At 51.0% G+C, this 13029-nt stretch overlaps 6 protein-coding genes across 6 annotated transcripts; 4 read left to right on the top strand and 2 right to left on the bottom strand.

The window, feature by feature from the left end:
• Positions 1-72: 72 nt before the first annotated feature.
• PENARI_c001G10174 (transcriptional repressor TCF25 family protein) lies at positions 73-2250 on the top strand (the record flags this gene model as incomplete). The annotated part of the gene is made up of 1 exon (XM_022626930.1): positions 73-2250. The coding sequence occupies one exon, from the start codon at positions 73-75 to the stop codon at positions 2248-2250; it is 2178 nt and encodes a 725-aa protein (XP_022493254.1).
• A 705-nt stretch (positions 2251-2955) lies between these two features.
• On the top strand, positions 2956-4167 carry PENARI_c001G09407 (PQ-loop repeat-containing protein; the record flags this gene model as incomplete). Its single annotated transcript, XM_022626865.1, has 5 exons — positions 2956-3045; positions 3137-3738; positions 3797-3846; positions 3900-3958; positions 4018-4167. 5 exons carry the CDS (start codon positions 2956-2958, stop codon positions 4165-4167), a joined length of 951 nt encoding a protein of 316 aa, XP_022493969.1.
• A 976-nt stretch (positions 4168-5143) lies between these two features.
• Positions 5144-5798, bottom strand: rpp1 (ribosomal protein P1; the record flags this gene model as incomplete). Its single annotated transcript, XM_022627104.1, has 4 exons — positions 5144-5190; positions 5247-5376; positions 5481-5558; positions 5730-5798. 4 exons carry the CDS (start codon positions 5796-5798, stop codon positions 5144-5146), a joined length of 324 nt encoding a protein of 107 aa, XP_022493868.1.
• A 755-nt stretch (positions 5799-6553) lies between these two features.
• PENARI_c001G10983 (uncharacterized protein) lies at positions 6554-8272 on the top strand (the record flags this gene model as incomplete). The annotated part of the gene is made up of 8 exons (XM_022626993.1): positions 6554-6773; positions 6829-6910; positions 6965-6989; positions 7056-7334; positions 7396-7562; positions 7614-7827; positions 7884-8069; positions 8117-8272. The coding sequence occupies 8 exons, from the start codon at positions 6554-6556 to the stop codon at positions 8270-8272; spliced, it is 1329 nt and encodes a 442-aa protein (XP_022493131.1).
• Positions 8273-8858: 586 nt separating this feature from the next.
• On the bottom strand, positions 8859-9736 carry PENARI_c001G05180 (uncharacterized protein; the record flags this gene model as incomplete). The annotated part of the gene is made up of 2 exons (XM_022626532.1): positions 8859-9182; positions 9362-9736. The coding sequence occupies 2 exons, from the start codon at positions 9734-9736 to the stop codon at positions 8859-8861; spliced, it is 699 nt and encodes a 232-aa protein (XP_022493973.1).
• Positions 9737-10030: 294 nt separating this feature from the next.
• Positions 10031-12480, top strand: PENARI_c001G03827 (aconitate hydratase ACO2; the record flags this gene model as incomplete). The annotated part of the gene is made up of 2 exons (XM_022626430.1): positions 10031-10075; positions 10126-12480. 2 exons carry the CDS (start codon positions 10031-10033, stop codon positions 12478-12480), a joined length of 2400 nt encoding a protein of 799 aa, XP_022493222.1.
• Between the last annotated feature and the right edge of the window lie 549 nt (positions 12481-13029).

The following is a 13029-nucleotide window of genomic DNA, read 5'->3' as shown; positions in this document are numbered from 1 at the left end:
TTGCTGCGCTTTGCTTTCACCTGCGAATTTTTCCTTTCCAACGTCCACAGGCCTTGGCCTCAGTGCGCAAGAATGTCTTCACGCGCGATTCGGAAATTGCAAAAACTTCGCGATCTGGAACAGCAGCAGGATTCCGAGAATCAAGATGAGTCAAGCGAAGATGAAGCCCCGCGCCCCGCGAAGCCCAAGTTCAATGCTTTTGATCTGTTGAACGCCGAAGATGGGAACGAAGATGAGGAGGGAGAGGAAGAAGAACAAAAGGAAGAGGAGACTGTTGAACAATCAAAGCCTGAGCCTGCCCCGACGAAGCCCAAAAAGGCCAACAAGAAAAAGAAGAAGAAGAAGGCAGCCAAATCCTCCGAACCGGCCGACACTCCACCCAAATCCGAAGAGGCAGACCTGGATGAGATTGATCGAGCTCTCAAGGAACTATCAACAGGTGGGCAATCGTCAGTTGGTGCAGATCTATCAACTGCCTCCAGAGACGTCCGCGGAGCCTCTTTCCCCAAGACCACCAATCAATTACTCGGTATCGAACCCAAATTCCTGAATGCGACAAATGAGATGCGCCGCCTCTTTGGAAATGTTGTTCTGGAAAACTTCGATTCACCAGCCGATAGTGGAACAGGGCGCCGCCGGGATCGCAATCGAGAGATGGTCGATCTCGCCCAGGCCTTGACAGGAAGATACAGTCCAGCCAGCAGAGGTCAGAGTCTAGGTGGAGTCACATTGCGACGGAACGTTCTCATGCAAGGCAAAGATGAATGGCCTCGTGCTCCGAGTGGAGGACTCGGCATGGAGACGGTAGAGAAACTTCCTTCAGGAGAAACACTCTACCGACTTGTGCATAATACCGCCTATCAGGATGTACAAAGGCAGTTTGAGCTCTGTGTCGAGTCAATGGACCCTCAGAGACTCATTGGACACCTCCAATACAACCCTTATCACATTTCCACGCTTCTCCAGGTGTCAGAGATTGCCAAACACCAAGGCGATCACGCTGTGTCTGCCGATCTGATGGAAAGAGCACTCTTTAATATCGGACGGTCAGTGCACTCTTCTTTTGCCAACCGCCTCAAGGAAGGCGAAGCCAAACTCGACTTTATTCATGCCGAGAACCGAGAGCTTTGGCTTGTGGGTTGGAGGTACATCTCCAACCTTGGAATGAAGGGAACGTGGAGAACCGCCTATGAATGGGCCAAGTTGCTCCTCAGTCTTGATGACAGTGATCCATACTGTATGAAGCTACTCATTGACCACCTCGCTCTTAGAGGCAGAGAGTACGCACAGTTCGTGGATCTATGTACGCAGACACGCTTCAGTCGAGACTGGGCCGACCTCCCCAACATTCAATGCTCGCTGGTTATGGCGTACCTACGGCTGAATAAGCCCCATGACTGTCGCCGGCAGCTATCTCTCGCCATGTCCCGCTACCCGTGGATATTCAACAGGCTGGCACAAGAACTTGATCTTCAACACATCCCCAAGCAAATCTGGGGCAAGATGCCTCCCACAGGTTCTCATGAGCTTTTCACTGAACTCTATATTGCCCGTGCAAAGGATCTCTGGAACACACCAGAGGCAGTCTCTCTCATCATGGAAGTGGCAGACACCCTCTCCGATAAAGATGAGCCCATCGAATCACCAGAGATCACCCTGGACATTGCTCGTCATGTAGTCCTGTCTGATCTCCCCAAGGTGACGACCCACCTGCCAAACCACTTTGTGGCCGGTCGACTGTCAGCCTCCGACCCTCTTCCGCCGTATGACTCTGAAGCCTACCGTCAGCAATCCGAGCCTACTCCCGTCTACGCAGCTCCTACTGGCGGTGGCGAGAATTGGTTACAAGACCTCCTGGGTCAGATCAATGGCGCCGGTCTACGTCTTCCACCGGAAGACGAACTACCCCCGAACCAAGGCATCGATGATGAACCGGAGGAAGAGCTTGATATGCCACGCTCTCGCCCTCCGCTTGGTGATCCCTCGGCTCTTGAGCTATGGCTCTCGCGTGAGGGCTTCCAGTCTCTCCGGATCTTCTTGAACCAGTATGGCGTTGACCGTGGCAACTGGAGCGAAAATGTGGTGGACTATGCACCGTTGACCAACTACCTAGAGGCAATGGTGATGATCTCAACGACAGCTCGCCAGCAGTTGTTGAATGGTATTATCAAGGATTCTCTTGGTGATTTCGTTGTCAGTATGCTCGAAGATGAGATCGCAATGATGCTAGATGGGGATTCTGATTCATGAAATCATATATTATAAGCCAGGTACATTAGAAAACAATACCGATAGCAGTGTATCAACTCTATAACTACTATCAATTCTTGTCTTGAGCTGCTTTTGGGCAACTAGATATGTATTGGTGATTTTCTTGACACTGGTAATGGAGAACGAGCCTCGAGGCTGCTCTTCATAAAACATATATATCTAGCCCTAGGAGCACAACAGCAAGCTTCGGGCATTACGGGCTTACACGAATAGACAACTAAATATATATATTTTGAAAGTTGACAGAGCAATACCAGCATTCGCAGAATGCAGACACTATACAATATTGTTCAAATCAAGCACCTCACGTGGGATTGTAGCACAGCCTGCATGATGCTATTGACGAGTATCTCATTGGTAGAGACCCCCGAGTTTCTCATGGTTTATGCGCATCATCCCGCACTGACAGGCTGACTCAGCTGGCATCGTTTCAAATTCTTGCAAGGTTTTTTTTTTTTTTCGAGTTAAGTTACTTTGCATGAAATGAAGTATCATTTAAATATCGATCATTTATAGTCTTGGAGCTATTTGCGACCTTCAGACTTCACAGCTATCCCCCCCTACATGTGCAGTGCTGGGACTACCCCGGGAGTGGCCCAGATTGTGTCATAGTTCTCTTATCTCTCCCGCGCAGAGTTCTCTCTCCTCCAACACCCCGAGTCACACAAAATGACAGTACTCACCATGGGACACGAGTCTATACCCCTGACAGCCCGTGAAGCTGCATCCGGTCTATTGGGATCAGTATCCATGACATGCTGGATTTTCCTCTTGGTATGTGCGATCCGCGCGGAGCACGCGATAAAGCAGACTCGCACCTGAGATCCATACAGCGACGAACCAATACCTAACAAAGTGAATCCAGGTCCCCCAGCTAATTGAAAACTACCGCAATGGCAACGCCGAAGCCATCTCTCTCCTCTTCGTCTTCGTCTGGTTCGTCGGTGACGTCGCAAACCTCGCCGGCGGTCTCCTAGCAGGCCTCGTCCCCGTGATCGTCGCTATCGCAGTCTACTTCTGCATCGCAGACGGTGTCCTCATCGCCCAATGTCTGTACTACAAGGCGCGCAACTCCCGCAGCGGAATTGTCCACCGCCGACGCTCGTCCACCGAGACCCCGGACCCTACTACCCCGCTCTTGGGACGGCGCTTCAGTGATTCACTTGGACCTAATGAGTCGCGGCGTCGTTCTTCTGGATCGCTGCGTGGTCGTCAGGCTATTGGCCGGCGCGAGAGCCAGGTTGAAGATACCTTGGCCAAAATAGTTGAGGAGAATGACTATGGCCGTAAGGCGTGGATTAAGAACTTTGCCAGCGTTATTGGTATTTTCATTGTCGGTATGGCCGGTTGGACTATGGCCTGGCAAACAGGCATGTGGGCGCCGGCGCCGCAGGAGAATCACAATGGTCCTGATGAGGCTACTAGTGGCTTGGTGCTAGGTTATTTCAGCGCTGTCTGTTATCTGGGGTGAGTTTAATTTTGTGATTGGAGAATGAGAGATTGTTATTAACTTTCTTCTTTGCAGAGCGAGACTGCCTCAGATCTACAAAAACCACAGCGAAAAGTCTTGTGAAGGTATTTCATTCGTTCCTTGAACTATCTGGGACAGATATTAACATTTCTTTCAGGTCTATCACTTTTATTCTTCATTCTCTCTCTCCTGGGCAACTTGACATATGGTGCAGGCGTAAGTCTTACCTAATTTCGTCCCACACCCGGAAAGACAGTCGCTAACAATGGATATAGATCCTCTTCCATTCTACAGAGAAGGAATACTTCCTCACAAACCTCCCATGGCTGATTGGTTCCTTGGGAACAATGGTCGAAGATGTGGTCATCTTCATTCAATTCCGTATCTACGCACCCCAGGACCCGCGTCAGTCGGCGGTTTCATAGTTCTGGACTTTTGTATGTTGGATCTTTTCTTTCAACCATAGCGACGCTGTCTGATCATATACTGTCGAATGCGAAATCGAATTTTGTGCCATTCAGCTTTGGATGTGAATTATTTACCTGGATTCAATGGTGTTAGACCGAGATGGCCGTAGATGGCCTTTTTTACTGTAAACAACTGTTGTGCGTAAAGAGTATGTATATTCTGTGTGAAAGAAAATAGTCCTCTATCAAATCAAAGACCTGCCGGACATCTTAAGTGCCTTGGAAATGTAAAAACACGGCCAAGGGCCGACAGCTGTACTTCACAGCCCAAGTTAACTAAACGAAAGGCGAAGGCAAACAGCCACAAAGTTACAAAGGCCGTATAGCTGACTGAGGACACGAGAGCCGTGCTTGAGGGTCCGTGATTTACAGCCCCGAGTATCAGTGCACAAGCTCCACATCGACGATCACCACAGCCTTACGCCAAAAGTCTACACTACACAAGCACTCCATATAAGAATCAGACGGCATTCGTTGGTTCATGGTCGCATACAGACATAGCATGAGAGCCGAGCAGAACTAAGCTAGCAGGTCCGTGGAGCACGAGAAAACGCATACATCTACCCATACCAAATCATACGAGTTGGTCATGGACAAATCCGAAAGTGTGCCAAACGTCTTTCTTCAATTCCCCTATAATCCTGGAAGCAACAATAGTTTCGGAGTCGCAGCGGCATCCGATCGAGTCTACCTCGGCCACATTATGACACGGAGGCACACCGAGCACCCAGTCTCCATTGAATGTCCTTGTCCGTTTGAATTCTTTTGCTAATTTTCTTTTTTCTTCCCCGGGTTCTAGGTCTTCGTAGCGGGGGTCGTGGAGTATCGAGTACAAGAGAGAATCGTCGAGGGAGCCGCGAAGCGGCAGCGGGAAAAGAGGCGTGGGATAGAGAAAAAAGGAAACGAGTTCAAATTCGATACGGATGTGATACGCTTAGTCGAAGAGACCGAAGCCCATGTCCTCATCGGACTCCTCCTTGTCTGTAATGGGATTAGCATTCCTGACTTTGAGTGTGGGTTGCATTGTGAATGCTTACCCTCTTCCTTCTCCTCCTTCTTCTCCTCAGCAGCGGGGGCAGCACCACCGGCAGCGGCGGGGGCGGCGGCGGCGGGGCCAGCGGAGCCGACGTTGGTCAGGAGCTCCTTAATGTCCTTGCCCTCGAGAGCCTATAGAATGCAAATCGCGTAAGTCACCGCATCTCAAATTGCCGCACGTGGCCATCGGTTGTTGCGATATTGGCGCGGAATATGGTATAGGTTCAGGTATTTACCTTGGCGAAGATCTGAGCCCAGATGGGCTCAACCTCGGGAACCTTGGCGGCACCAATGAGGGTCTGGATCTTGTCGGCCTGGTTAAAGATTCGAGGTCAGTTATTGTTGCTGTAGTGTTGACCCAGATATAGCTTTGCTGCAGCTTTTTGTGTTCCTCCATGGTTCATTTTCACACACGAAATCGAGTTTCATATGTAATCTTGAACCCTTGAATGTTCCAACGATCTCAAGGAATTTTGGATACGTACGGAGACCTCAATACCGTCATCGGCCAGGATGAGGGCGGCGTAAGAGCAGGCGAGCTCGGCGGTAGACATTTTGTCGACGGGTGGTGTTGACCGGACTGGGTGTCTTGAAGAGAGTTGGGGATGAGAAAGAAGAAGAGAGGAGAACGCCAATGATAGACACCCGAACAGGGCAAACGCGCCGTGTGTGGGAAAAAGCCCTCGCTTAGGGCTTGGACTAATCGGGACTAGCCCCTTCCCCTCCTCGTAATTTGGCAGAGGTAGGACTGTCAGGTGACCTCTGAGCACTGTCACATGACATTGACTCTTCTTATTGGTTGCTTAAATTACTAGCTGTAAGTCTCTTTCGGATTCTTTTAGTTACAAACAGTAAGTGTGTATACAATGCCACTGATGACGTATTGGATAGTCTCTCCACAAGCTTCGAAGCGAGTATACCGTTTCATTTATTGTTTTTGTCCTACTTTGGCCTCATCTTTTTTACCCCTTCATTGTCCATTTTCGAGCGCCTCGAACTGCTGTACTCACATTACATGTATCCACACATAGCAAAACCAGGTCATGTGACCTCCGCCCTGTGATCACCTGACAGCCGCGGGGACGTCTACACTCGTGACTTGGCGCTAAACCGCAAACAGCAATGCTGACATAATCACGTATCTCCGCTCGGTATCCGCTATCAGTCCGTTCATCAATTGACATCACATCCCGGTGGGGTTCGAACGTACTATTCTTCTCATTTGTCTTCATTTCAAAGCTATATTGCTCGTCGGTCTACCTCCGTGCTTCCACTGCTATTCCGAACCTTCCTACCCAAGTTTATCTCCATGGAGTCCCCCGCTATCCCGGTCCCGCTGGATCCGCGGGAACAGCCCATCCTCGAACGCCTGCTCCGAACCCGGGATGCGCTTCTCCTCATCAAGCAGGACAAGTCCTCTTACATCAAGTCTCGTGATGTATTGCCGCTTTATGAGGAGGTCATTGCGGAGGTTGAGAAGCTCAATGCTGCCCGCAAAGAACCAGAGCGCCGCTTGGTACACAACCGTCGTGAGTCTTGGTATACGCGCACTCGCTTTGGAGGGTAGCTGACATGTGGTGATAGTGGACTATGTCTTGGATGATTGTTTCCAGTTGATCTCGCTCCTGTTTTTGACAGTTGGGCGGAACAATGAAGCTCCTGCAGTGTAAGATCTAGCGCCTTCTACCCCGCCATATTCAAATGACTGACACCTGGCTAGCTACTCTTTGGCGACTACTATCCAGGTATGTAATCATAAGCTTTTCACAGGTTTTGATGATGTCTGCGATCTTGATACTGACTTGTTGCAGCGTTTGCTTGACCACCTCAATGAGGCTGGATTCTACAGCTCGAAAGACTTGAACTCGATCACCAAGACCCTGGAGTCTACACGGGAAACTCTCGAACGTGGCCGCGATACCTATTCTCCAGCTCTCCTCACGCTTTTGGAGAGCCGTCTGGAACAATGTGAAGCTTCTCTAGAGAAGTTGCAGAAAGGCCTTGCCGTTCTGGCTCCTCCCTTGGCACAGACACACGAGACCTTGGTCTCAATTTTGCGGTCAACATCCGCTGTTAACACTAGATCGAAGGTTTGTTCTCGAGGACTTTATTATCTAAATCGATATTTACTGATATTTTGATTGTTTACAGTTCTCAGCCTCCGAAGTGAACAATCTTCGCGAACAGCTGAAGAAGATCGAAAAGGGAACAAAAGATGGCAACTTTGTGGATGCCGAAGGAAATATTCTTCCCGGACAAGACGATCTCAAGTCTTTGATGCGTCGCTGTTGGCGGTGGACCGAAATCGTCTTGGAGCGGTATGTTGGAGATGTTATCAGGATCAAAGGACAGCCGCTGACTCGAAGTAGAGAGGGGAAAATCGATGAGCGTTTCCGAGAGCAATACGAGCGATTGCTGGAGATCCGTAACCAACTGGATCGTCTGTCCGTGACCCAGGCTTGGTCATTACGCGAGACAGATCTGTTCGGATACCAGCGCAAACTCGACCGAATTGATGAGGCACGGGTTAATGGAAACTTTGTCGATGCTGAGGGCCAGCCTGCCGACCTTCATGCGCAGCGGGTAGGAAAATTCATGCTTTAGCTATCCTTTGTATCAACCTGGCTAACTGATATTAGACATTGTTGTACCTCATTCGTCGCAGCTATGCATACATTTATGCGCTTCTCATTTCATCAGAGCCCGTATCTGAAGCTCTTCTTCCAGTCTACAACCAACTTCAGACTCTTCGTCGGTGCTTAATTGAGGTCAAGGAGTCTGGTGGTGTCGCTAATTCCCGCGAATTATATCCATACAGCATGAAGGTACTTGTCCACCTATGGTCTTCTTCTACATCTGCTAACTAGAACAGCTCAACTCAATTGACAACATGCGCGTTGACGGTAAATTTTATGTGGGACCCGATATCCCAGAAGGCCAAGGCAGTGTGAACAACCTGCTCGCCGAGTGTTACGATTTAGTCTGGGAACTCCGCGCCGCGGTGGTCGCCGAGGAAGAACACTCCTAGATCTAGCAAGCCCTTTGGCTGATTTACGCCTTTCTCTTTCTATCCATCTGTTTTACTTTGTTTCCAGTATTTCATGAACGGTTGAACGGTTGGTCATGGATTCCCTTGGCATACAGTGGTCTTTGATTGTACGATCAGAGTCGCATGTCTTCTCTTCTTGTTTATGTTACCATAGGCGTTTGAGATGGTGGCTGTTTGGGCCGATTATGGCATTGGCATTGTCTTGGGGATTGGGATACTTTGTATCCTTGTGTTTCTACTTCGAGCTTAATGGACCCTGTTAATGATGCTTTACCTGAATTTTGATTCATATCTTTCAGGGTCGAAAGAACAAGCTATAAGTGGTAGACACGACAAGCAACACTTAGCGTACGGGCAAAGCAATGATTCCAGCACAAGCAAAATACTCCGTTCGCCAATCACTCCATCCCAGGCCAACGAAACAGGTAGCCCTTGATCAATCGCTTACTATGGTGATCCATTCCCCAGGATCCCACAGACACAAAGCGAACCTCGTCCAAGTCTTGGATCTTCTCGTTATAGAAAGTCTCGCCCGAAATGCTATTACCTTGGATGCAGTAGGCCTTTAGACAGCAATGGCACGCTGAGGTACAGTGACCCTTGCCATGAATCTGATTAGGGATCCAAATCTGATCAGGGTTGAATCCGTGGACCAGTCGTGGTTTTTCACAGCATCCGCAACTCCGTCCACAACAGCCTCCTCGCCCTGCACAATATTCTCGTAACTCTTCAGACAGATACCAGTCCGGGTGTTTTCTTTGTCTCGCAAATCCACGAGCCGCCGATACGCTATGTATACCGTCCTCGAGAGCCCAACGCCTTCGACGAGATTCCCAGTATGTCCTATGAAGTGGAGTAAGCCTGGACCATGGCAGATTGCCTGGAAACTCTGAATGCATCCAAGCAATTTGTTGGACAGTCCATCTCATCCTGATATCTTCCTTGATAAGTTCTCTGAACCAGTCCCTGTCCCGCGAGGCTGCGTTTAGATAGTAGGAGTAGGATATGTAGGATACAACTGAGCAAGTCCTTCATGGTTTTTAGCTTCGAGTTTTCCTATGCCTGCACTAAATCCCTGGGAATGGAAGGATATCTCATTCCCGTATCCATGATTTTCCATTTCTCGTCAAGGCTGAGTGCGCTCGAAAGAAGTGGTTCTAGCAGATCCTTTGTATGTTGAGCGGTTTCAAGTGATTTGACAAAATTTTCCACATCCTTCGCCTTGTTCGTCTTGTGGGGAGCCTTAGTCGTCTCCTCATATCTCGGCGGGTTTCCAGAGGCATCCATCGTGCTCAGTTGGGCCCCTGGTGCGTCTGGAGTTGCTGGCTGTGAAACTGCAGAAGACTGTACTGTTGGCTGTTCCTCGACAAACGTGCTTTCCTCGATGGGTGGGCTCGGATTGAGAGGCATATAAGCGTGGGATTTTGATTTGTTGTTCCCCATGGCTTTGACTAGTTGAGAAAAAGATGCGACAGAAGTTGAGTCAGGTCACAAAAGACTTTTGGTATGTAGTCGAGGCGTCATTTCTGCGTAATTCCCGACATTTGAAAGTTCAGCCCCGAGCTATAAGAGGCATAGTATGTTGATGTCCCTGTTCAACGTTGGATATAGATCTGGATTGGTCCGAAATCGGCGCAATCACGGGCCAATCAGGAGACGGGCAAAATAACCAGAACAAACCGGAGAAAAAAGGGAACATCACTTCTTCTCCAGTTTCACCCACCCCCAACTTGAATCATGGTGAGCCAGCTTGTTTGGCAGCGGGCTTCTGCCTCTCGTGGGGTAAGTTGAAATTGATCCTCAAAATGTCTCAATTGACTAATCCCCCATAGCTAGCCACACGGCTGTCCCCGCAACGGCTCTTCGCCCGTGGCCTAGCCACCGAGGCCTCCTCCTCCCGCATGCCCCCATATCCCAAGCTCGTCCGCAACCTCGAACAGGTCCGCCGAGTCCTTGGCTCCGAGCGCGCTCTCACACTCGCCGAGAAGATCCTCTACGCCCACTTGGACAATGCCGAGGAGTCATTGCTCACTGGCACCAACAACGGCCGCGATGTCCGGGGTAAGGCTAACCTGAAGCTGAAGCCCGATCGCGTGGCCATGCAGGATGCTTCGGCGCAGATGGCTCTTCTGCAATTCATGTCCTGCGGTCTGCCCTCCACCGCCGTCCCGGCCAGTATTCACTGCGACCACATGATTGTTGGTGAGCGCGGTGCCGATACCGATCTACCGGCTTCGATCCAGGGTAACAGCGAGGTGTTCGACTTCCTGGAGAGTGCGGCTAAGCGTTACGGTATCGAGTTCTGGCCTCCCGGTGCCGGTATCATCCACCAGAGCGTTCTAGAGAACTACGCCGCCCCTGGATTGATGATGCTCGGCACTGACAGCCACACTCCTAACGCAGGTGGTCTGGGTGCCATTGCCATTGGTGTCGGCGGTGCCGATGCCGTCGATGCGCTGGTTGACGCTCCTTGGGAGCTCAAGGCCCCCAAAGTTCTGGGTGTGCGCCTCGAGGGCCAGCTGAGCGGCTGGGCTTCTCCCAAGGACATTATCCTGCACCTGGCTGGTAAGCTGACCGTCCGCGGTGGTACTGGCTTTGTTGTTGAGTATCACGGCCCTGGTGTCGAGACTCTGAGCTGCACTGGTATGGCTACCTGCTGTAACATGGGTGCCGAGGTCGGTGCTACCACCTCAATTTTCCCCTTCTCGCCCAGCATGGTGCCCTACCTGCATTCCACCCACCGTGGCCACGTCGCAGAGGCCGCCGCCGAGGTTGCCGCTGCTGGCCCTTCGAGTCTGCTCCGTGCCGATACCAAGGCCGAGTACGACCAACTGGTCACCATCAACCTTTCCGAGCTCGAGCCGCACATCAACGGACCCTTTACCCCCGACCTGTCGGTTCCCCTCTCCAAGTTCGCCGACACGGTCCGCGAGAAGAAGTGGCCCGAGACCTTTGGCGCCGGTCTGATCGGTTCCTGCACCAACTCCTCCTACGAGGACATGACTCGTGCCGAGAACCTGGTCAAGCAGGCCTCCGCCGCAGGCCTCAAGCCCAAGGCCGACTTCTTCATCACCCCCGGCAGTGAACAGATCCGCGCTACCCTCGACCGCGACCAGACCCTGAACACCTTCTCCGAAGCCGGCGGTATTGTCCTGGCCAACGCCTGTGGCCCCTGTATCGGCCAATGGAAGCGCACCGACGGCGTCCCCAAGGGCGAAGACAACGCAATCTTCACCTCGTACAACCGCAACTTCCCCGGCCGCAACGACGGCAACCGCCAGACAATGAACTTCCTCGCCTCGCCCGAACTAGTCACGGCACTCGCCTACTCCGGCAGCACAACCTTCAACCCAATGACCGACTCCCTGACCACCCCATCCGGCGAGGCCTTCAAGTTCCAACCGCCCAGCGGTTTCGACCTACCCAGCGCCGGCTTCGAAGAAGGAAACCCCAACTTCCTCCCAACAGCCGCAGTCCCCGATGCCAGCGTCGAGGTCATCGTCTCCCCAACCTCCGACCGCCTCGCCCTCCTCGAGCCCTTCGCCCCCTTCCCCAAGGGTGATCTCACCGGCCTGCAGGTCCTCTACAAGGTCAAGGGCCAGTGCACAACAGACACCATCTCCGCCGCAGGCCCCTGGCTCAAATACAAGGGTCACCTGCCCAACATCTCCGCCAACACCCTCATTGGCGCCGTCAACGCTGCAACCGGCGAGACGAACGTCGCCTACGACGAGGCCGGCAAGCAATACGGTATCCCCGAGCTCGCAGAGCAATGGAAGGACCGTGGTATTGAGTGGCTCGTCGTTGCGGAGGATAACTACGGCGAGGGTTCGGCCCGTGAACACGCTGCCTTGCAGCCCCGCTACCTCGGTGGCCGCGTGATTGTTTCTAAGAGCTTTGCCCGTATCCACGAGACGAACTTGAAGAAGCAGGGTGTTGTGCCTCTTACTTTCGCTAACCGTGAGGACTATGACCGTATTGATGCTTGTGATAAGGTTGACACGGTTGGTCTTTATGATGTGCTGCAGGCTGGTGGCCAGGGCGAGGTCCAGCTGCGTGTTACCAAGCAGAAGACTGGCGAGCAGTTTGTCATTCCTGTTAACCATACTCTGTCTAAGGATCAGAGTGGTTTCATTCTGGCTGGTTCTGCTTTGAACTTGTTGGCTAAGAATGCTAATACTCAGTAAGGTATTTGAGTCTTGCATGTTAGGGGGAAGCATATGATATAAGGAGGAAAAGAGAGAACTTCAGACTGTTACACTATTTAAAAGTGGCTTCGATTGGAGTTGATGATCTGCGTGGATTGGATGTTTGTTTTCTATAGCAGCAGTTGTTTGCCTGTTGGCTTGTATATGGTGATTTTAGGTTTTTTTTGTTTGCCCTAGATGATATCCAATGTGATCTGTATTCTATTATTTCGTATAGAGACTGTAGATCAAAAAGAAATGGCGTATTCGAGTGTGATTATCCAGGCCGTAAAATTCATTCGGTTGATCGATCATTGTATGCCATGTCATATAGGTTTAAAGCAGCCGGTGACATCAAACGAAAGATGATATGAGATGAGATAGATATATGAGATGAGGTCCAAGAGGAAAGAGTAAGAAAAGCAAACAGACGGGTATGAGCAGGGTAAAAATAAGTCATCAAAACGTCACATCACGATGAATGGTTCTTTCATAAGAGCATCGAGGCGGTTGAACAGGAGCCACCCCGAGAAACAGGTTAGTCGAGAG

Source organism: Penicillium arizonense (genome assembly GCF_001773325.1).
Source record: "Penicillium arizonense strain CBS 141311 chromosome Unknown PENARI_contig001, whole genome shotgun sequence".
Lineage (NCBI taxonomy): Eukaryota > Fungi > Ascomycota > Eurotiomycetes > Eurotiales > Aspergillaceae > Penicillium > Penicillium arizonense.
This window is presented reverse-complemented; position numbering and strand designations above follow the sequence as displayed.